At 49.3% G+C, this 24524-nt stretch overlaps 1 protein-coding gene across 2 annotated transcripts in view; it reads left to right on the top strand.

Moving 5' to 3' along the window:
• The window catches only part of fndc3ba (fibronectin type III domain containing 3Ba), a 347890-nt gene that overhangs the window by 71669 nt on the left and 251697 nt on the right, over window positions 1-24524 (top strand). For both annotated transcript variants that reach the window (XM_052018781.1, XM_052018780.1), the window contains exon 2: window positions 16906-17043. In XM_052018781.1, the coding sequence (XP_051874741.1) occupies window positions 16933-17043 (111 nt within the window). In that variant the 5' untranslated portion in view covers window positions 16906-16932. The remainder of the gene's footprint in view (window positions 1-16905; window positions 17044-24524) is intronic.

Below are 24524 nucleotides of genomic sequence, written 5' to 3'. Positions count from 1 at the left end.
CCTCTTTTGGTCCATCTTGCCCGTGCCCACCATCATTCCCATTTACGTTAATCCTGTATCTCTATAACCCTTTCCTATCCACATATCTGTCCTAATGCCTTTTAAACATTGTATTTGCACCTGCCTCCACTACCTCCTCTGGTAACTCATTCCAGATATTCACTACCCTCTGTGTGAAAAACTTACCCCTCAGATCTCCATTAATTCTCTCCCCTCTCACCTTAAACATGCCCTCTAGTTCCAGACTCCCCTGTTCGATCTCCCTTTATAACCACTCCAGGAGGCCTGTTGATATTCTTAAATGTATCGGGGGTGAAGGTGATACAGTTTGGGACATGGTTAATGGCATTTTGTGAAGGCAAGTTCTGCTGATTTGGCTCCCCATGTGAAGGTCCTCTCTCCGCCCCCCCTATCAAGGATCAGTGAGTGGGAAGGTGCCAGGTTAAAGTGCCACTCCAGAGACTGGAGCCCGGAACTCAGACTGACACTTTCTGTCAGGACCAGGGCAGTGCCCTTGTACAGCTGTAGCAGGGGAATGTTGTATCACCGCTGAGGCATGGGTATACTGCACCACTCGGGGGTTGCTGCATTGCTGCAGTAGTGTGAGTGTGCTGCAGTGGTCTGGGGATACTGCAGTACTGGGGGAGTGCTGCAGTGCCACTGTAGCTTGTACTGCAGTAGTGGAGGAGTGCTGCACTGGTGTGTTTGGCTACAGAGTTAACCTGAGACCCTTCTGTCGTTTCCGCGTGATAAAGTCATAGAGTCATACAGCATGGAAACAGGCCCTTCGGCCCTACTGGTCCATGCCGACCAAGATTCCCATTTACCTGCATTTGGCCCATATCCCTCTAAACTTTTCCTATCCATGTACCTGTCCAAGTGCCTTTTAAATGTTGTTAATGTACCTACCTCAACCACTTTCTCTGGCAGCTTGTTCCATATACGGACCACCCTCTGATGTAGAAGATCCCGTGGAATTATTTTGGAGAGGGAGGTCAATGTTTACCTCCCAACTGATAACTCTTCTGGTCAATTATCTCAGTTCCTGTCAGGACAAGCTTGCTGTGCAGATAATAGCGACCCTGGTTCCTATTTTGCAACAGACAGCACTTGCAGGAGTTCGTTGGGTGTCAAGCACTGTGAGAGGGTCTGGAAGGAAATGGAGAGAAATATTTTTGTACAGAGTTGTTCACATCTATTGATAAGGTGCTGGAAACAGATCCAACCAAAAGCTTCTGAAACTGGATAAATGGTTGAAGCTGAAAGCTGTGGGAGAAGAGGAGGAGGAACAAAAATGTGGAATAAAAATAGCAAATGCTGGAAACACTTGGCAGATGAGGCAGCATCTGTGGAGAGAGAAACGGTCAACGTTCCGGGTCTGTGACCCTCTGGAAAACCCTTTCACACAACTGGTACAGGCAAGGTGGGCATAAAGGAGCTGTACAACTCTCAGAACATTGTGCATAGTTTGGTCTCCCTAACGGACCACTTACAATAGAGGGAAAGTTTGTCGGATTTGATTCCTGGCATGGTGGGTTAGTTCTGTGAGGAGAGATTAAGCATACTGGGTCTGTGTCCTCTGGAGTTTAGAGGCATGAGAGGTAAACGCACAAAATTCTTGCAGGGCTCAATGAGATGGATGAGGGGATGACGTTTCCCCTGGCTGGGGAGTCTAGAACCAGGGTCAAAGTCTCAAAGTAAAGGCTTGGCCATTCAGGAGGGAGAGGAGAAGAAATTTCTTTAGCCAGAGGATGGTGAACCTTTGAATTCTCAACCCCGTGCGCTGTGGAGTCTTGGTCGTTGAGTATGTTCAAGATAGAAATGGATAGATTCAGGGAAGCAAGGGATACAGGTCAGTGCGGGAAAATGGTGCTGAGGAAGATCAGTTTGGAATCAGGCCCTTTGGCCCAACCAGTCCATGCCGACCAAGATACCCATGTAAACCAGTCCCATCTGTCTGCATTTGGCCCATATTCCTCTAAACCTTTCCTATCTATGTACTTGTCCAATTATCTCTAAATATTGTCAATGTACATACCTCAAACACTTTTTCTCTGGCAGCTCGCTCCAGAGAGGGACAGGTGAAAAAGTTTCCCCTCAGCTTCCTATTAAATCTCTCCCCTCTCACCTTGAACCTGCACCCTCTAGTTCTTGATCTTCCCAACCCTGGGGAAACAGCCATGGTCCTTATTAAATGGAAGAGCAGGGATGAGGGGCCGAATTGCCTACTCCTGCTCCGGTTTTACATCTTCCTTACCCATTGGGATGGGTTTCATTTGAATCGTGCTGGGACCAGTGTCCCGGAGAGTTGCATAAATAGGGCTGTAGACAGGGATGTAACTAGGAATGTGGAGGGGCCCCAAGAATGGGACGTTTAGTCAATCAAAAGGAAGTGAGAGTACAGGATAGTGAGGGGACGGGGGGATTGACAGGCAAAGTGTGAACGCTGGGAAAATAGAAACAGAGGTATGAAGCACAGAGCAAATCCAGAGTTGGAAAAAGCTGGAAAAGATCAGAGCTTAGTGGTCTTTATCTGAATGCATGTAGTAATTAGGATTGGTTTATTATTGTCAAATGTACCGAGTAACAGTGATAAACGGTCTTGCATACCATTCATACAGATCAATTCATTACACAGTGCACTGAGGTAGTACAAGGGAAAACAACACAGAATGCAGAATAAAGTGTCATAGTTACAGAGAAAGTGCAGTGCAGGCAGACAATAAGGTACAAGGTAGATTGTGAGGTCAAGAGTCCATCTTATTGTACAATAGTCTTGTAAGAGCGGGATAGAAGCTGTCCTTGAGCCGAGTGGTACGTACTTTCAGGCTTTTGTATCTTTTGTTCGATGGGAGCGGGGAGGAGAGAGAACGTCCAGGGTGGGAGGCGTCTTTGATTATGTTGGCTGCTTTACTGAGGCAGCGAGAAATGTAGACAGAGTCAGTGGAGGGGAGGCTGGTTTCTGTGATGTGCTGAGCTGTGTCCTGAGGACTTTGTGACTGCAGTAGGATATGGATAAATAGAGTGATTGGGCAAAAACCTGGAGTTTAATGTGGGGAAGTGTGAGGTTATGCACTTTGGTAAGAGGAATCAAAAGGTGGATTATTATCTAAACGGAGAGAGACTGAAAGTGAGTGAAGTTCAGAGGGATCTAGAGGTTCCAGTGCATGGATCACAAAAGGTGGGCTGGCAGCCTCAACAAAATGGCAATGTTGGTCTTCATTGCTAAAGGGGCTGGAGTTTAAGAATGGGGAGGTTGTGTTATAGTTGTACAGGGTGTGGGTGAGGCTGCAGCTGGAATACTGAGCACGGTTATGGTCCCCAATGGATGTGGTGGCACAGGAGGCAGTCCAGAGGTGATTCACCAGGCTCATTCCTAGGATGAGAGGGTTGTCCTGTCAGGAAAGGCTGGACATTCTGGATCAGCATTCCTTGGAGTTTAGAAGAATGAGGGGTGACCTAATTCAAACATATAAGATCCTACGGGGGCTCGACAGGGGAGATGTTGAGATGTTTCCACCAGTGGGTGAGTCACAAACAAGGAGACACAGCTACAAGATAAGGGACTGACCATTTAAAACTGAGGTACGTAGAAGAATCTCTGGAATTCTCTGTTCCCGAGGGTGGTGGAGGCCAGTTTGTTCGATATATGTAAGGCGGAGATGGGTAAATATTTGAAGAATCGAGGTATTGAGGGTAATGGGGAACTGGCAGAGACGAGGAATTAATGCCAGCATAGATCAGCCATGGTGGGGCAGGCTGGCAGAGCCGAGTGGCCTACTCCTGCCCCCATTTTCATGTCCAAGACCCCACCCACCCGGGACATTCCCTCTTCTCCCGTCTCCCATCAGGCAGAAGATACAGGAGCCTGAGGGCACATACCACCAGACTTAAGGACAGCTTCTACCCCACTGTGATAAGACTATTGAACGGTTCCCTTATACAAGGAGATGGACTCTGACCTCACAATCTACCTCATTATGACCTTGCACCTTATTGTCTACCTGCACTGCACTTTCTCTGTAGCTGTGACACTTTGGTGTTGGTATTCAGTTATTGTTTTTACCTGTACTACCTCAATGCACTCTGTACTACCCGAATGTAACTGCACTGTGTAATGAATTGACCTGTACGATCGGTGTGCAAGGCAAGTTTTTCACTGTACCTCGGTACAAATGACAATAATAAACCAATTTCAATGGGAGGATGGGGGTGAGGTGCGGGAATCCCGGCTGTGCTTGCTGCTGGGGGTGGGTGCTCCAGGAGAGAGGGGTCTCCACAACCAATCTGAAGGGCACAGCTTGGTTGCATGCTGGTATTGTTGACTCTCCCAGCCCCTTTCTCGCTGTGACCTGCAGAGCTGCTCATGAAGGTGGGCTCTGTTCTCGTTTGACGGATGTGAAAGTGGTGAAAGAAACCAAGCAGTGAGTTTGATTCCACGGTGGCTGCTGCGGCCTTTTAAGTGTGGCCGAACACTCCGTAAAGTGGCATGGGGAGCTAATGTTGCGATAGGAGACAGGCCCTTCCTGCAGTTTCCTCCTTGCAGACTTATTTTTATTCTTTCTGTGGAGGCGGGCGTTGCTGGTCAGACCCCAGCGGGCGAGGTGCCTTCTTAATCCAATTTACTGAGCTTTGATACAACCCTGTGACTGGCTATTTAGAAACTTGTGTTCAAGCCTCTCCAAGGTCAAACCCCACCCTCCTTTGCACCCCTCCAAGTTCTCCGTCCTTCTCTAATTCTGGCTCCTGAGCCTGTCTCCCCTTCTTGTCTTCAAGTAGCTCCTAAAAATCTGCCTCATTGAGTGTTTAGTAACCTGCCCGGTTCCCACTTAATGCCAAATGTTATTCAATAATTCTTCCCTGAGGTGCCCTAAAGCTGCCTATTGTATTGGAGGTTCTGTTCAAACATCAGTCGCTAGATGCAAGAGGGAAGTGAAGAGTTAACTGTGCTGGTTCCAGACTGGAGTCACGTACAGGCAAGTGCTGGTGTTGTAGAACGCAGTGAGTAAGTTAGTCTGGGGCTGGCTTCACTTGTTGGTGCCCTCTGTGAGGTGTATTTAAAGAGGGCCTCTTGTTTGAGGAGCTCCCTCCAGTAGCTGTCCACCACTCTCTGTCCACCACTTCGCCATGAATATTGCGTCTCTGCCGAGCTCACCGTGAATTCAAGGGGCTTGAACTGGTTGAGCATTCAGGAGACGTCAATGTCACGGCTGTCAAAGCAGTCTGTGACATTTCGCTCGTTGTAATTAGCTTTTCACCACCTCCGTTCCCGGGGGATATGATTTACAGCTCCCGGAGTTCTGAGGGAGACCTCAATTAACATTTTTTAAAACGACAGTAAAAGGTCACGGCTGGTCCTCTTTGGATTCTGTCCTGTTGACGTGTTAACTTGGCGTTGTGGGATCTGGGGAAAAGACTGTTCTCAGCTGTGGCATGGTGCTGAGCACTCTGACCTCTGAGGTCATGGGTCCAAGTTCTCACTCCAGAACTCTTGGCCGGGGCTGCTTGTTTTTTACACCAAGGGAGTGCTGCAGTGTCCCAGCTCAGAATCAGGTTTATCATCACTGACATTTGATGTGAAATGTGTTGTTTTGCGGCAGCAGTACAGTGCAAGACATAAAATTACCATAAATTACAAATAAATAAATAGTACAAAAAAAAGGAATAACGAGGTAGTGTTCATGGGTTCACGGACTGTTCAGAAATCTGATGGCGGAGGGGAAGAAGTGGTTCCTGAATTGTTGAGTGTGGGTCTTCAGGCTCCTGCACCTCCTCCCTGATGGTGGTAATGCAAAGAGGACATGTCCCGGATGGTGAGGGTCCTCAGTGATGGATGCCGCCTCCGTGAGGCACCGTCTCTTGAAGATGTCCTCGATGGTGGGGAGGGTTGTGCCCGTGATGGAGCTGGCTGAGTCTACAACCCTCTGCAGCCTCTTGCAATCCTGTGTGTTGGACCCTCCATACCAGGCTGTGATGCAACCAGTCAGAATGCTCTCTACCGTACATCTGTAGAAATTTGCAAGAGTCTTTGGTGGCATATCAAATCTCCTAATTTCATGATTGCATCAGATCAGGAGCTAAAGGCTCTGTGCAACCCTTTGTCCACTGTTGGATGAACAATGGACTTGGCAGTGTCTGGCGACCAGTGTCTGTCCCTTGCTCATAGTCTATTGTGGGAGCTGCTGTGTGTGGGAGCTTGCTGTGCACAGATTGCGGTGTTTCCTGCAATGCAGCTGTGGTTGCATATTGTATTGACTGTAGAGTGTATTTGCGAATCCTGTATTATTCCATTAATATATTTATAAAAGCCAGTTTTATTTTAGCTTTATCTATTTGCAGGTTTTACATTTAACTTTTGTTGGAGGAATGTTGAAGTAAGAATTGCTCTGTGTTTGATATTAAGATAAGATACTTATTTATTAGTCACATGTACATTGAAACACACAATGAAATGCATCTTTTTGCATTACTGAGAATGTGCTGGCTGTAAATGTTTGGCTGTTGCGTGCTGTTGCTCTTTCTCTGACTCTGAGCATTGACTGACAGTTAATTATTAAACTAGGTGAGGAGAGGACAACACGTAGCCACGTCAAGGAGTGGGTGCGGAAGAGTTGCACTCGAACAGGCCCTGGGATGCGAGGCCTCAGGGACGTGCAGGGGTGGAGGAGTTGCCCTCTTCAGTGAAGAGAAGCTTGAAATGAGGGGGTGGGGGGTGTCCACATCTCCTGAGCTTTGGTAGGGTTAGTAAGGACAAACCAGTGGGTGACCAGAGGGCATAGATTGAAAGAACCAGAGGGGGAGAATAGAATCATAGAATACTTTAGCTAACCATGTCATAGAACATACAACAATACAGCACAGGAACAGGCCCGTGAAGTCTGTGCCAAACATGATGCCAAATTAAACTATATTCCTTCTGCCTGCACATGATCCACATCCTTCCATTCCCTGCATGTTCATGGGTCTGTCTAACAGCCTTCTAAACACCACCATCGTATCTGCCTCCACCATCACCCCTGGCAGCCCGTTCCAGGCACCCACCACTCTCTGTGTAAAAAAACTTGCCCCGCACATCTCCTTTAAACTTTTCCCTTCTCATCTGAAAGCCATGCTCTCATTCAATGTCCATGTTGACTGTCAAGTACCTAATCTGTACTCATCCCATTTACAAGGTGAGGATAGATAAATATTTGAAAGTTTGACAAATTATGAGGAACGGGCTTCGAAGAGGAGTTGTGGCCATGGGAGCTTAGTCACTGAGTATATTCAAGGCAGATTGGTATTGGTTTATTCTTGTCACATGTACCAAGATACAGTGAAAAACTTTTGTTTGCGTGCCATCCGGACAGATCGTTCCGTACATGAATCTGTCTTGATGTGAGTACATCAAGGTAGTAAAAAGCAAACAGAATGCAGAATACAGTGTTACAGTTACAGAGAAAGTGCAGTGCAGGCAGACAATAAGGTGCAAGGGCCATGACGAGGTAGATTAGGAGATCAAGAGTTCATCTTTTAATGTATGAGAGGTCTGTTCAAGAGTCTGATAACAGCGGGACATAAGCTGTCCTTGAGCCTGGTGGTACGTGTTCTTGGGCTGCCTGATGGGAGAGGGGAGAAGAGAGAGGTTTTAAAAATAGAACTGTGGGAGTCAGTGGGTTTGTAGAAGATGTCAGTGGATAATCTGTCTCCAGAGATGGAGGCAGAGAGATCCAGAAAGGGGAGAGAAGTGTCGGAGATGGACCAAGTGAATCTGAGGGCAGGGTGAAAGTTGGAGGCAAAGTTGACAGAATTGATGAGCTCAGCACGGATGCAGGAAGCGGCCCCAGTGCAGTCATCAAGGTAGCGGAGAAAGAGTTGGGGAGCGTTACCGGCGTAGGCTTGGAACATGGACTGTTCTACGTAGCCAGTGAAAAGGCCGGCATAACTGGGGTCCATGCGAGTGCCCACGGCTACACCTTTGGTCTGGAGAAGGTGGGAGGAGCTGAAAGAGAAGCTGTTGAGGGTGAGTTCCAGTTCAGCCAGACGGAGGAGGGTGGTGGTGGAGGGGAACTGGTTGCGTCTGTCGTTGAGAAAGAAGCAGAGAGCCTTAAGGCCTTCCTGACGGGGGATGGAAGTGTACAGGGACTGGGCGTCCATGGTGAAAATGAGGCGGTCGGGACCGGGGAACTGAAAGTTATCAAAGTGGTAGAGAGCGTGCCAAGTGTCACGGATGTAGGTGAGAAGGGACTGGACCAAGGTGGTGTCCTGAAGAAGGGTCTCGACCCGAAACGTCGACTGTCCATTTCCCTCCACAGATGCCACCTGACCAGCTGAGTTCATCCGGCATTTTGTGTGTCGCTCTCAGAAGAGAAAATGACTGGGTAGGAAAGGGATGTTGGATCAGTACAGGAAAGTGGTGCAGAGTTAAATGTTCAGCCGTGACCTTACTGAAGGATAGAGCAGGCACAGGGGGTCCAAATGGTCTGTGGCTGCTTCAATCTCTTGTAAACACTGTGACACCATGGTGTGAAGCCTCGACAATGGGGTAATGGGGGGTGTGGCTAAGGGCAGGGTACCTCTCAATGACCGTCCATGGGCACAGTGATGGAGACAAGAGCAGGGGTGTCGGTTGAGGATGGACAATCGCCCTTCCCCCAGAGCACTGGGGGGGAGGTGGAGGGGAGGGGAAGCAAAAGATTCCAGTGAGTTAACACTCTAGACCTTAAAAGTCCTCCACCTGTAACCACAGCAACAGCTGTGTGCATCGTCTGGGTTTCCAAGAGTCACCATGACAACCATAGGCCATAATCACAGGCTTGGCAGTGTTTCAGAGCATCTCGTCAAGGGGTTAGGGCTGAGCCAGCTTGTCCTGGGGCGCGAGGGGGAGTGGATAGCCCACTGCGGTGGGAGAGGTTGATCAAAATCCAGAGGCTCACGACCCCAATTCCGGGAGGAGGCAGTCACAGGAGACTCCGAATTCCTTGTTCAAACAACTTACATTTCTATAGCAACCTGAACATCGTCCGCACTCCCCGAGATGATTACGTAATAAAGCCCACACAAAGGAGATATTGAGACAAGTGGTACAAGGCTCGGGTGAGGAGCAGGCAGGGAGTGGAGGGGTTCGGGGTGGGGTGGGTGCTGAGTTCCATTACTTGGGGCTCAGGCAGCTGAAGGTACAGCCACCAATGATGGAGTAAGGCCACTCAGGGAATGTATTCAGGGGCGTGGGAAGAGAATTCCAAAGATTCATGACAAATATTCTCTCCCAGAAATTCCTCCCCGTCTCCATCTTAAATGGACGCCTCCTTCTTCTGAAACGATACCACTGGTTCTGGGCACCCCCACTAGGAGTCAAGTCAAGTCGAATTTACTGTCATGTGCACAAGTATGGGGAGGTACAGGTACAATGAAAAACTTGCAGCAGCACGTAGGTACAGACAACACACAGAACATAAATTATATCACACAGTGAAGAGAAAGAAGGCTGTGCAAGACAAGACATTAGTGCAAAGACCCAATCAGAGACGAGTCCACGGCAGTGCGAGAGGTGGTCCGTAGTGTTCCATTGCTGAGGTAGGGTTAGGGTTGTGCAGGTCGGTTCAAGAACCTGATGCTTGTAGGAAAGTAGCTTATTCCTGAACCTGGTGGTGTGGGACTTCAGGCTTCTGTACCTCCTGCCTGACACGTTCCTTGGAATCTTACATTTCAATAAGACCAGCTCTCATTCTTCTAAATTCTAATGAGTATGGGCCCAACCTCTCTTCATATGTCAACCCTTCATCCCAGGAGTTAACCTCGTGAGCCTTCTCTGAACTGTCCACAATGCAAGGACATCCTTCCTGAGATAAGGAGACCAAAGCTGTACTCAGTTCTCTTGGAGATGACCCACCAATGACCTGTAAAATTGTGACACCTTCCCTACTTTTAGAGTGCATCCCCTTTGCAGTGAAGGCCAACATTCCATTCGCTTTACCAATTACTTGCTGTACTTGCATGCAAACTTCCCATTTGGGCAGGAGGTACAGAAGCCTGAAGTCCCACACCACCAGGTTCAGGAACAGCTACTTCCCTTCAACCATTCGGTTCTTGAACCATCGGGCACAACCCTAATCACTACCTCAGTACAGCAGCACTATGGCCACTTTGCCCTACAATGGACCTTTTTTTGTTCTAGTTGTGTTCTTTTTTGTAAAAATGATGTTTAATTTATGTTTTCCTTGTAAAATGCTGCTTATCTGATGCTCTGTGCCTGTGATGCTGCTGCAAGTAAGTTTTTCATTGCACCTGTGCACACATGGACTTGTGCATGTGACAATAAACTCCACTTTGACCTTGACAGGTAACTAGTGTGTCGCTATTACAGCACCAGCGACCCGGGTTCAATTCCTGCCACTGTCTGTAGGGGTTTGTACGTTCTCCCTGTGTCTGCGTGGGTTTCCTCTGGGTGCTCTGGTTTTCTCCCAAATTCCAAAAGACCTACGAGTTAGGAAGTTGTGGGCATGCTATGTTGGCGCCGGAAGCATGGCGACACTTGCGGGCTGCCCCCAGAACACTCTGCGCAAAAAGATGCATTTCACTGTGTGTTTCGATGTACATGTGACTACTAAAGATCTTATCTTATTCTATGATTACATTCTTCCTAGCAGGATGGGTCAGCTCATATTTTCCCATATAAATTGGTACCATAGAACCATGATAAATTCATTTCTGATTGTCACATGTACCAAGGTACAGTGAAAAACTTTGTTTTGCATGCCATCCATACAAATCATTTCATTACATCAGTGCATTGAGGTAGTACAAGGGAAAACAATAACAGAATGCAGAATAAAGTGTTACAGCTACAGAGAAAGTGCAGTGCAGGCAGACAATAAGGCGCAAGGCCATAATGAGGTAGGTTGTGAGGTCAAGAGTCCATCTTATCGTACTAGGGGACTGTTCAATAGTCTTATAACAGCGGGATAGAAGCTGTTCTTGAGCCTGGTGGTACGTGCTTTCAGGCTGTTGTATCTTCTGTCTGATAGGAGGGGTCAGAAGAGAGAATGTCCGGGGTGGGTGGGGTCTTGGGTTGACAGACAGATCTTTTTCCCAGGGTAGAAATGTCAAATACCGGAGGACATGTATTTAAGTCAACGTCAAGGTGTCAAAAATAACCCTTGGAGCCCAGCACTATGCCCAGAACAATCGCCTCACATTGGCTGTGGGAGCTGGGTCAATTGAGTTGAGAAATGTTGAACCATTTACTTTATTGGCAGAACGTTTGGCTTGGAATATTAGTGGTCCAAACAGCCATTCTGAGAGCTTGCTGAGCACTCTGTTATCGGGGACAAACCAAACTCTGTCAGCTGCACGTTTTTCCAATTTATACTTGGCAGTGTGGGGAGAGGCGCAGCAGAGTGAGGCCTGGCTCAGGAGTCCGCTGCTCCCTCAGCCTTCTCCAGGTAGCTGTTGGAAGGCCTAAGTTGCCTGGCAACATGCCCCCTCCGGGAAGTGCACTACTACTTGACAGAGGAGGGGAGGACTTCGAGGGCTGCCTTTCTACACTGTCGTTCAAGGTCGGTCCCCCATCAGGTCCTGATGCCTGCAGCCAACAGAAGTTCTTCTGAAGTGGAAACAAGGCGGCCAAGTGGGCACAACAAGATCCCATGGTGAATGATCTGCTTAGGCGACATTGGCTATGGGACTATGGGGAGGACAACCCTCCCTTCAGTGTAGGCCCCACAAGACCATCCATCAGTACTTGCGACGTGTACCAAAGAACAGCCTGGGGTGGAGCGTTTTGGTTCTGAGGGGAGGCTGGTGAGGCTGGGTCTGTTCTCCCTGGAATGGAGGAGGCTGAGGGGAGAGTTCTAGTGGAGGTGCACAAAGTCATGAGGGGCATAGAGAGGTTAGAAAGTAGGAAACTCCAAGACCCCCTGCTTCCATCTAACACCATAAGATATAGGAGCAGAAATAGGCCATTTGGCCCATTGGTTCTGCTCCGCCATTCAATCATGGCTGATTTATTTTTCTCAATCCCATTCTCCTGCCTTCTTCCCGGAACCCTTAACCCCTTTACCAATGAAGAACCTAGCAATCTCTGTCTTAGATACACCCAATGACTTGGCCTACACAGTTCTCCATGGCAACGAATTCCACAGATTCACCACCCTCTGGCTGAAGAAATTCCTCTTCATCTCTGTTTTAAAGGGACGTCCCTTCATTCTGAGGCTGTGCCCTCGGATCCTAGACTCTCCCACTGATGGGAACATCCTCTCCACGTCCACTCTATCCAGGCCTTTCAGTATCTTGTGGGTTTCAATGAGATCTCCCCTTATCCTTCTGAACTCCATCGAGTACGGACCCAGACATCAAACACTCCTCATCGGGTAAGCCTTTCATTCCCGGGATCATTCTTGTGAACCTCCTCTGGACCCTGCCCAGGGCCAGCACATCCTTCTTTAGATACGGGGCCCAAGATTGTTCACAATGGACTGATGTCGCATCTGAAAGTCATTTCACCCGAATATTGAAGGCAGTCACTGGTTGGGGGTAAGGACTTCCGTAGGACACTTCATACCAGCCCATCTCGCCCGTGTGGCCGTGCACTTTGAACATGCCAATTCCTTACGTCCTTCCACAGGGCTGCAAGATTTCATGGAGTCATAGAGCACTACAGCATAGAAACAAGCCCTTCAGCCCAACTCACTCATGCAGACCAAGGTGCCTTCCTGAGCTAAGTCCCATTTGCCTGCATTTGGCCCATATACCTCTAAACCTTTCCTATCCATGTACTTATCCAAGTACCTTCTAAATGTTGTTGATGTACCTGCCTCACCCACTTCCCCTGGCAGCTCATTCCATATACGGACCACCCTCTGGGTGATAAAGTTGCCCCTCAGGTTCCTATTAACACTCTCCCCTCTCACCTTAAACCTGTGCCCTCGAGTTCTTGATTCCCCAACCCTGGGAAAAAGACTGCGCGTATTCACCCTATCAGTGCCCCTCATATACCTCTATAAGATCATCCCTCATTCTCCGACACTCCAATGAAAAAAGTCCCAGCCTGCTCAACCACCCTCCATAGCTCAGTCCCTCAAATCCCAGCAACATCCTCGTAAATCTCCTCTGCACTCTTTCCAGGTTAATGGCACCTTTCCTATAGCAGGGTGCTGCAGTGTTGGAAATGATGCCCTTCCAACATTTGGAAGAGTTGGAACATTTGCAGTGTTGGAAATGCACCTGCCTTTTTGGGAGGGTGGGGCCACTGTGCAAGACCTGCTGCACTGTTTATTGCAGCTCCCACAATCAATGCCCAACTGTAGATTAAAAGATACAGTGGGCCCTTGCAGTGTGTGGGTTAGTTGCAACAATAATCTGCAAAATATTGAATGTAAGGTATGAGATCCAGGGTGTAAATCCAGGCTCTTCCTTTATCCCCAGCAAGTTTTTTTGGAATTGCACTGTGCATTAATTGCCCAAGTGACTTCTGTTCCATGCGTATATTGAGAATGTGTGTAATATTTTTCACCCTGATGTGGGCTGTGTGATACTGCATCGTAGACATGGGCAATTCCTTCTTTCCAATTGGAGGAAGTATGTGGAGGACGTATACCCTGCCCCACCTCCATCGCCTCCATCCAGGGACCCAAACAGTCCTTTCAGGTGAGGCAGAGATTCACCCGCACCTCCCTTAATATCATCGACTGCATTCGGTGCTCCAAGTGTGGCTTCCTCGACATTGGTGAGACCAAACACAGACTAGGTGACCGTTCTCAGAACACCTGCGCTCTGTCCGTAACCACGACCTGCATCTCCCCGTCGCCGGTCACTTCAACTCCCCCTCCCACACCATCACTGATATGTCAGCCCTCGGTCTCCTCCACTGCCAGGAGAATTCCAAGCGCAAACTGGAGGAACAGCACCTCATGTTCCGTTTTGGGACCTTATAGCCTAACAGCACGAACATTGAATTCTCCCACTTTGTGTAAACCAACTACCCCCCCCCCCCCCCACCGTGCCTCTTCTTTTCTTCCCTTTCCTAGTCTATCTCTCCTTTTTCTCACTGCCATTTTCTCTCTCTCCTCACCTTTGACCCATGCCCCGGTGGATCTGCTCTCCCCTCCTCCCCCGCACCTGCCTATCACTGTCTCTCACCTTCATCTACCTATCACCACCTGTGCCCACCCCGCCTCCCCTCTTCTGTCCACCTATCACTGCTCTGCTTTCCCCTCCTATATACTGGGCTTCCCCTTTCCCTATCTTCAGTCCTGAAGAAGGGTCCTGACCCGAAACGTTGACCGCCTGCTTTTCTCCACGGATGCTGCCTGGCCTGCTGAGTTCCTCCAGCATCTTGTTTTTTCTTGTCTAGGTTCCAGCATCTGCAGTCCTTTGTTTCTCTGGTATGTGAAGATCCCAATATGGTGCAGGAGGGTGAGGTGGTTGGTGCTTCTGCCCTACAACTCCAGTGACCTGGGTTCGATCCTGACCTCCGGTGCTGTCTGTGTGGAGTTTGCGTGTTCTCCCCATGACCTTGTGGGTTTCTCCCGGGTGCTCCGGTTTCCTCCCACATCCCAAAGACGTGTGGGTTGATTAAATGGTGACTTTAAATTGTCTGGCAAAGGGATCAAAAAGGAGTTGATTGTGTGTGTGTGTGTGTGTGTGTGTGTGTGTGTGTGTGTGTGTGTGTGTGTGTGTGTGTGTGTGTGTGTGTGTGTGTGTGAGAAAGAATATGATGCAGGACAGGGGTAATGAGATTGATGGGATTGCTCTTGGGAGCTGGCATGGAATTAAAGGGCTGAATGGCCTTACTCTGGCCTAAGCAATAAAGTGGATTTTCTCGAGTGGTTCTGGAGGTGAGGGAGTGAAGATGGAGAGGCTGGGAGTTGTTTCCTTGAAGTGAAGGTTGAGCAGAGATTTGATCGAGGTCAGGGTGGGTTCAGGAGGGGTAGAGAGGACAAAGCTGTTAGCATTGGTGGATAGTTCAAGGACAGGGGGCGTAGGTTGGAGTGGGGGGGTAAATGACATGCAGAGTCGGTGTGCAGAGTGAGGAGAGACTCCCTTCTCCGAGAGTGGTGACGAGCTGGGGCACTCTAGAAAGGGGGTCAATGCATCAGCGAGGGTGCAGAGGAGGTTCACCAGGGTGTTCTGATGAAGGGGCTTCAACCTGAAACCTCATCTCTTTCTCGTTCCGCATTTGCTGCCTGACCTGCTGAGTAATCGAGTCAAAGAGTCATATAGCATAGAAACAGGCCCTTTGGCTCAACTTATCCATGCTGACCTGAGCTAGTCCCAGTTTTTCCAGCATTTTCTGGTTTCCTTTCAGATTTCCAACATCTGTAATATTTTTTTTTGATTTTCATTCATCAAGACTGGTGGTGTCCTACAAGGATTGGTTCTGGGACCTCTACTTTTTGTGATATTTATCAATGACTTAGATGAGGGGGTGGAAGGATGGGTTAGCAAGTTTGCAGATGACACAAAGATCGGTGGTGTTGTGGATAGTGTGGAGGGTTGTCGAAGCTTACAGAGGGATATTGATAGGATGCAGAGCTGGGCTGACAAGTGGCAGATGGAGTTCAATCCGGAGAAGTGTGAGATGGTACACTTTGGAAGGACAAACTCCAGGGCAGAGTACTGGGTGAATGGCAAGGTACTTGGCAGTGTGGAGGAGCAGAGGGATCTGGGGGTTCATATCCACAGATCACTGAAAGTTACCACACAGGTGGATAGGGTAGTTAAGAAAGCTTATAGGATGTTAGCTTTCATAAGTTGTGGGATCGAGTTTAAGAGCCGCGAAGTAATGATGCAGCTTTACAAAACTCTGGTTAGACCACACTTAGAGTACTGTGTCCAGTTCTGGTCGCCTCATTATAGGAAGGATGTGGAGGCGTTGGAGAGGGTGCAGAGGAGATTTACCAGGATGCTGCCTGGATTAGAGAGTATGGATTATGAGGAGAGACTAAGAGAGCTAGGGCTTTACTCATTGGAGAGGAGGAGGATGAGGGGAGATATGTTAGAGGTATACAAGATATTAAGAGGAATAGATAGAGTGGACAGCCAGCGCCTCTTTCCCAGGGCATCAATGCTCAATACAAGAGGACATGGCTTTAAGGGAGTGTGTGGGAAGTTCAAGATAGACGTCAGAGGGAGGTTTTTCACCCAGAGAGTGGTTGGTGCATGGAATGTGCTGCCTGGGGTGGTGGTGGAGGCTGATACATTGGACAAATTCAAGAGATTGTTGGATTAGCATATGGAGGAATTTAAGATAGAGGGATATGTGGGAGGAAGGGGTTAGATAGCCTTAGGAGTGGCTTGGAGGTCAGCACAACATGGTGGGCCGAAGGACCTGTATTGTGCTGTATTGTTCTGTGGTTCTAAGATGTTGCCTGGGATGGAGTAGTTCCCTTGTGAGGAGGGGCTGGAGAAGGGTCTGTTATCCCTGGAGTAGTGGAGACTGAGGGGTGACCTGATAGAAGTGTTCAAAATGAGAAAGGTCGTAGATAGGGAAGATGGTGAGGAACTTTTCCCCCTACCAGGGGTATCAAAAACTGCAGGGTTTAGGGTAATGGGTAAGAGGTTTAGAGGGATCTGAGCAAGCACCCAGAGGGGGGGTTGGAATCTGGAACGCACTGTCTGAGGGGGCGGGGGAGGCAGAGGCTCTCACAAGTACTTGGACAGGACGATTGAACCAAGTGCTGGTAAATGGGCTTAACATAGATGGGTTGGCATGAACGTGTTGGGCTGAAGGGCCTTTTATCTCTGCTGAATGTCCATCCATGGAGTTGGGGGCTGGATGGGCCGTTCAGAGAGCTCCACAAAGAAAGGGAGGGAGTGCGACTAACTGGGTTCCTCTCACAGAGAGTCGAGCCGAGTGGCCATTTGCTGTCCTCTACAAATTCTGTGACTGTCTAACTTGTACCTCTTGGTGTCCTTTGTCTGCAGGAAGCTGTTTCCCAGTGTCCTCCATGAATGTATGTCACAATGATGATGACAGACCAGATCCCCTTGGAGCTCCCTCCTTTGCTGAATGGAGATGTCCCCATGATCCCACACCTGGTCAATGGGGATGGGTCGCAACAGGTGAGTGAGCGAGGGGCCGGTGAATTTGGGGATGGCTGGCGTCTGGGTCCAGGAGTGGGTCACATGTCGATGATGAGATGTGTCCTTATTCCAGAACTCTCAACAGCACAGGGTGGGTTTGGAGAGGTTGTTTCCTTGTGGGACAATCTAGAACTGGGAGTCACTGTTCGGAAATAATCACTCAACATTTAAAAGAGAGATAAGGCAAAATTATTTCTCTCAGGGTTGTGAGTTTTTGGAACTCAAAGGGTGTTGGAAACTGAGCCTTTGAATATTTTTAAGGGACATTGTTGGTATTGGCACTTGCTTTATTATTGTCACATGTACCGAGATACAGTGAAAAGCTTTTGTTTGCGTGCCGTCCAGACAGATCATTCCGTATATAAGTACATCAAGATAGTAAAAAGAAAAACAGAATGCAAAATAAAGTGTTGCAGTTACTGAGAAAGTGCAGAACAGACAGACAAATAAAGTTCAAGGGCCATGACAAGGTAGATTGAAAGATCAAGAGTCCCTCTTTAGTGTACGAGAGGTCCGTTCAAGTGTCTGACAACAGCGGGATAGAAGCTGTCCTTGAGCCTGGTGGTACGTGCTTTCATGCTTTTGTTTCTTCTGCCTGATGGGAGAGGGGAGAAGAGAGAATGTCCGGGGTGGGAGGGGTCTTTGATTATGTTGGCTGCTTTACCGAGGCAGTGAGAAGTGTAGACAGAGTCCACGGAGGGGAGGCTGGTTTCCGTGATGTGCTGGGCTGTGTCCACAACTCTCTGCAGTTTCTTGTAGTCCTGGGCAGAGCAGTTCCTGTACCAAGCCGTGATGCATCCGGATCAGATGCTTTCTACGGTGCATCTGTAAAAATCGATAAGTAAGGGGTGAGAGGTTACCAGGATTAGACAGGATTGAGGTTACAATCCGATCAGCCGTGCTAGCAGGGTTGAAGGACTGAGTGGCCCACTACCGCTCTGAATTTGCTCATTTGTGTGCACGTTTCTTTCCACCCCGGTCTGCACTTTCTCCACCTCCTGCCTCTGCTTCCCTCCTGGCGAAAGTGCTGCTGTAACCAGGACTGGGGGAATGCTTTAAGCCCCGGCGTGTCGGTGGGGAGATCGGGGGATCGCAAGGCGCTCCCTGAACGTGGATGCGTTGCCTCCCATGGCACGTGTGTACTAGGGGAGGTGTCTGACAGGCCCGATGGACCAACAACCCAGCGCTCGTGACCTTAAACCCTGCCCAGGTAACTGGGAATTGGTTTATTATTGACCCAGCTACCGAGCTACAGTGAAAAACTTTGTTTTGCATGCCATCCGTATAGATCAATCCATACATCGAGGTAGTACAAGGGAAAAGCAATAACAGAATGCAGAATGTGGAGTTACAGCTACAGAGAAAGTGCAGTGCAGGCAGACAATAAGGTGCAAGGGCCACAATGAGGTAGATTGAGAGATTAAGAGTTCATCTCTACGGTACAAGAGGTCCATTCAGTAGTCTTATAACAGTGCGATAGGAGCTGTCCTTGAGCCTGGTGGTACGTGCTTTCAGGCTTTTGTATCTTCTGCCCGCTGGGAGAGGGGAGAAGAGAGAATGTCCAGGGTGGGAGGGGTCTTTGATTATGTTGGCTGCTTTCTCGAGGCAGTGAGAAGTGTAGACAGAGTCCACGGAGGGGAGGTCAGTACTGACAGAATCTGAATTTAAAAAAGCTGTCCACAAGGCTTTTGGGCGGTCAGAAAATCTCAGCTGACTCACATCCTGCAGGGAGGAAGCCTGTTGTCCTCAGCCAGTCCGCGCTTGAGTCTGACTCCAGGCCCACACCGACGTGGCAGCTTGTGAGTGGCCCTGCGTCAGACCTGCCCACCTCAGCCCCAGCTTTGGGTGGGCACTGAACACTGACTTGTGGCAGCAACGTCCAGGCCAATATCTCACCTAAAGAGCAGATAGGTCGTTGGCTCAAAGCCAGGAGGGGAGTCTGGTGTGGAAGGGGTTCTTGGGGAGGTGAGGATGGGTGTGGGAGGGCATGAGGGGTGGGTCACTGGGTGGGGCCCAGAGCTCAGCCCCTCTCAGTACTCTCCCTGTGTTGATACAGTTGCCCTAACCACAAAGTGCTTCACAGCCAATTTATCACGTGTTGTCTATGTGCGCACAGCAAGCTCCCATGAGGTGAGCAATGCTTTGGGGGTGGTGTCTGTGGGATATATATAGGGCTCGAGTCACCGGGAAGAGGAGGTTCACAAGGATGATCCCGGGAATGAAAGATTAATGTATGAGGAGTGTTTGATGTCTCTGGGCCTGTACTCGATGGAGTTCAGGATGAGGGGGGGATCTCATTGAAACCCACCGGATACTGAAAGGCCTGGATATAGTCGACATGGAGAGGATGCTTCCATCAGTGGGAGAGTCCAGGATCCGAGGGCACAGCCTCTGAATAAAGGGACGTCCCTTTAGAACTGAGACGGGGAGGAATTTCTTCAGCCAGAGGGCGGTGAATTTGTGGAATTCTGATAAGATATCTTTATTAGTCATATGTACATTGAAACACACAGTGAAATGCATCTTTTGTGTAGAGTGTTCTCGGGGCAGCCCGCAAGTGTCACCACGCTTCCGGTGCCAACATAGCATGCCCACAACTTCCTAACCTGTACGTCTTTGGAATGTGGGAGGAAACCAGAGCACCCGGAGGAAACCCACACAGACACGGGGAGAACGTATAAACTGCTTGCAGACAGTGGCCGGAATTGAACCCGGGTCTCTGGTGCTGTAAAAGCGTTACGCTAACCGCTACACTATCGTGTCACCACAGAGGGCTGTGGAGGCCAAGTCATTGGGTGTATCGAAGGCAAAGATTGATAGGTTCTCAATTGGTAAGGGGGTTAAGGTTTACGGGGAGAAGGCGGGTTGAGAAAAGGAAATCAGCCATGATTGAATGGTGCAGCAGACTCGATGGGCCAAATGGCCTAATTCTGCTCCTATGTCTTATGGTGACCCTCCTCAGGGCAAACCTGAGGGGGGTAGGTGGTACATCACAGACAACGGTGGGCCCTTCTCACAATGGGGCACTGTGATGGATGGAGGACGCACGCCCAGCCTGCACGATTGCTTCATGTGATGATGTGGTCGACGGGCGCATGGCGCGTGGCCCCGGGGCGAGCAGCCAGCAGTTGGATTGTTGAAATGTCAAGCTGCCACAGTGATGGAATGCAGCCTCCCTGTGTAGGTGGGTTCCAAAACCCTTCGCCAACACATCTGGCAACATCTGCAAGAACTCCAAAACTTTGACCGGCCGCCAAGAGGCTTCTCCAGCCAGCGCGAGCAGGGAGGGGAGGGGAGGATTTGCACAAGACAGTCAGCAATGGGAGCAAAAGACCAAACTGCTGGAGGAACTCAGTGGGTCAAGCAGCATCTGTGGGGGGCAAAGGACAGGGTCCTTATGCAGGGTCTCGACCCAAAATGTCAACCATCCCTCTTACCCCATGGATGCTGCCTGACCCACTGAGTTCCTCCAGCAGTTTCTTTGTTGCTCCTGATTCCAGCGTCTGCAGTCAGAGATGAGAGAGCCTAAGCTTTCTACGGGGAAGATAGGAGCAGAATTAGGCCATTCGGCCCCTCTGTTCCGCCATTCGATCATGGGTGATTTATTTTTCCCTCTCAACCCCATTCTCCTGCCTTCTCCCTGTAACCTTTGACACCCTTACTAATCAAGAACCTGTCAACCTCCGCTTTAAATAGACCCAATGACTTGGCCTCCACAGCCGTCTGTGGCAACAAATTCCACAGACTCACCGCCCTCTGGCTGAAGAAATTCCTCCTCATCTCAGTTCTAAAGAGACATCCCTTTATTCTGAGGCTGTGCCCTCTGGTCCTGGACGCTCCCATTGATGGAAACATCCTCTCCACGTCCACTCTATCCAGGCCTTCCAGTATCCGGTGGGTTTCAATGAGATCTCCCCTTATCCTTCTGAACTCTATGGAGTACAGGCCCAGAAACATCAAATGCTCCTCATATGTTAACCCTTTCATTCCTGGGATCATTCTCGTAAACCTCCTCTGAACCCTCTCCAATGCCAGCACGTCCTTCCTTAGATATGGGACCCAAAACTGCTCACAGTACTCCAAATGTGGTCTGACTGACGCCTTATAAAGCCTCAGTAGTACATCCTTGCTTTTACAGTATATTCTAGTCCTCTCAAAATGAATGCTAACATTGGATTTGCCTTCCTTACTACCAACCGTAAACTCTAACATGTAGTCACAGGGACAGAGACTGTTCCCCATAGACATAGACTACAGACACAAGCCCTTGAGTCCATCAAATCCACACCATCCATCAACCACCCATTTACACCGATCCCATTTCATTCTCCCCACCACATTCCACCCCTCACCCACACACTTAGAGAGCAATATACAGCAGCCAATTAACCCACCGACCCTGCACGTCTCCGGGATGTGGGAGGATGCGGGGGGGAGTCCCTTGCGGTCACTGGGAAAATGTGCAAACTCCACACAGACAGCGCCCAAGGTCTGGATCGAACACAGGTATCTGGCGCTTTGAGGCAGCGGATCTACCACTGTGCTATCCTGAGTTCCAGCTTAGCTCTGTTCAACTTTCCAGTTGGTTTGAGAGGCAGTGACCTGCTCCTTATTTTTCTCTGTCACCCCTCCCGAGTAGTGACCTCTGTTCCTCATCTGGGACCTGGAGCCTTAACAATCAAGGTCTGGATTAGTCTCAGACAGATCCGGTCGAATGGGGAGAGGGGAACAGACAGTCAGATGGAAGGAGAGGCTCAGACGGAGTGGGAGAGAAGGAGCCACAGACAGAGAAAGGACAGTCAGTGAAGTAGACGGAGGTGGGGGGTAGGAGGAGGACAGTGGAGAGACACTCAGCAGGTCAGGCAGCATCTGTGGAGAGAGAAACGGTTAATGTTTCAGGTCGATGACCTTTCATCAACTGGGAAATTGAGAAGTGCAGCATGTTCTAAGTTGCAGAGAGGGGGAGGGGTGGAGAGGACGGAGCGAATCTCTGTGCTCGGATGGAGGCAGAGTGAGTCCAGCTGACACGGTGCTGTGGGAGATGTGTGGTGAAGGCTTTTCAATCGTAGCCGGCCTGTCTGGATGAGGGGGAAGTGACTGAGGAGAGCAGGGCGGGGAAATTTGTTGCACCTGTGAGATGGAGAACTCTGCTCTCACTGTGGACGTAGAGGCCAGTGGAAGCAGACTCAACAGGAACTTTCAAAAGGGAACCGGGACATTCTTGTAAAGGATGCATTCACAGGACTGTGGGAGAGAGCCACGGCTGGGGGAACAGCGGGTAGAGCTGCTGCCTCACAGCTCCAGAGACCCGGGCTCCATCCTGACCTGTGGTGCTGTTCATGTGGAGTTTGCACGTTCTCCCTGTGACCGTGTGGGCTTCCTCCCACATCTCAAAGGGCCCTTAATTGGTAAATTGGCTTATTATTGTCACAACTACTAAGGTACAGTGAAAAACTCTGCTTTGCTTGACATCCGTACAGATCAATTCATTACAACAGTGCATTGAGGTAGTACAAGGGAAAACAATAACAGAATGCAGAATAAAGTGTCACAACTACAGAGAAAGTGCAGTGCAGGCAGGCAATAAGGTGCAAGGTCGTAACGAGGTGGATTGTGAGGTCAAGAGTCTATCTTGTACTAGGGAACTGTTCAATAGTCTTATAATGTGGGATAGAAGCTGTCGAGCTTGGTGGTACGTGCTTTCAGGCTTTTGTATCTTCTGCCTCATGGGAGAGGGAGAAGAGAGAATGTCTGGGGTGGGAGGGGTCTTTGATTATGCTGGCTGCTTTACTGAGGCAGCGAGAAGTGTAGACAGAGTCCATGGAGGGGAGGCTGGTTTCCGTGACGCGCTGGGCTGTGTCCACAACTCTCTGCAGTTTCTTGCAGTCCCGGGCAGAGCAGTTGCCGTACCAGGCCATGATGCATCCAGATAGGATGCTTTCTATGGTGCATTGATAAAGATTGGTGAGTGTCAAAGGGGACATGCCAAATTTCTTCAGCCTCCTGAGGAAGTAGAGGCACCGGTGAGCTTTCGTGGCCGTGGCATCTACGAGGTTGGTTGTCCACAGCTTAGTCAAATAGTGTGTCAAATTTTACTTAGTCAAATAGTACGAAGAGTAAATGGCAACAAGACACAATGGGTTGTCTCAGCACATATCCACCAATCATGGCTGTTGGCCTTGTTACCACTGGACACCCTTCACGAGATCTCTTGTCTGCCACCGAGCTCAAGAAGAATTGCAAGCATACTGCAGTCTCACGAACGCACAGCATGTTGTTTATAGTGACGAGCTCAGGCTCCATTCATTGTCACAGGGCCCACGTCATTCGCCTGCCTAACAGCTGATGTCATTGCATAGTGTGAGCAGTGTGTACTTCTTCCCACTGTGTGTGAGGACATTGCCACCGCCGTTCACATGTAACTTCCTGCAAATGTACCGAAACAAGTTTTTATTTCAATGCAGGGCATATCAAACCCAGGGTGTAAGGTTCAGGAAGAATCCATACTCTGCTGGTCTCAGAACTGTCCATTCTATAGTAGGGAGAGCACAGTTAGACACAGGGTGAAGCTCCTTCCACACCGTCCCATCACACACTCCTGGGGTCAGACACAGAGTGAAGCTCCCTCTACACCGTCCCATCACACACTCCCGGGGTCAGACACAGAGTGAAGCTCCCTCTACACTGTCCCATCACACACTCCCGGGGTCAGACACAGAGTGAAGCTCCCTCCACACTGTCCCATCACACACTCCCGGGGTCAGACACAGAGTGAAGCTCCCTCTACACCGTCCCATCACACACTCCCGGGGTCAGACACAGAGTGAAGCTCCCTCCACACTGTCCCATCACACACTCCCGGGGTCAGACACAGAGTGAAGCTCCCTCTACACCGTCCCATCACACACTCCCGGGGTCAGACACAGAGTGAAGCTCCCTCTACACCGTCCCAAAACAGGTTGGACACAGAGTAAATTGCAAAGTGTGCTTTCAGCATTTTTTGGGGAGAATATTGACAAATTTCACTTCAGCGATGCACAGAGAAAATCAGGGATATCAGTTGGTGTTGGGGGAGAATGGATGAACTGTAACCAAGCCACAGGTTTGCAAAGCGAGTGTTGCGGGTGTTGCTATGGTAACAGGAAAGCGAGCAGTAAATACTGATTTCTCAGATGTGTGTGTGTGTAGGAGCAAACTGGATAATTGATCTCCATTTTCGTCTGGTATGGACACAGAACAAAAGACACGGAGATTACTCATTGCGTGTTATGGTAATTGCATAGAAGTTGCTGCAGGAACAACCAGCCTCCTCTTTACTCTTCACGTAACTAATATGGAGATGACGTTGAGAAATGGCTTGAGAATAAAGACTTGGAATTGTAAACACGATTTTGCAAGTTCGTCCCACAGGCCACAGCTCAGGTTACAGGTCAAAGCCTGACTCAAGTCAGACTACAACA

The sequence above is a fragment of the Pristis pectinata genome, chromosome 6 (genome assembly GCF_009764475.1).
Source record: "Pristis pectinata isolate sPriPec2 chromosome 6, sPriPec2.1.pri, whole genome shotgun sequence".
Classification (NCBI taxonomy): Eukaryota; Metazoa; Chordata; class Chondrichthyes; order Rhinopristiformes; family Pristidae; genus Pristis; species Pristis pectinata.
This window is presented reverse-complemented; position numbering and strand designations above follow the sequence as displayed.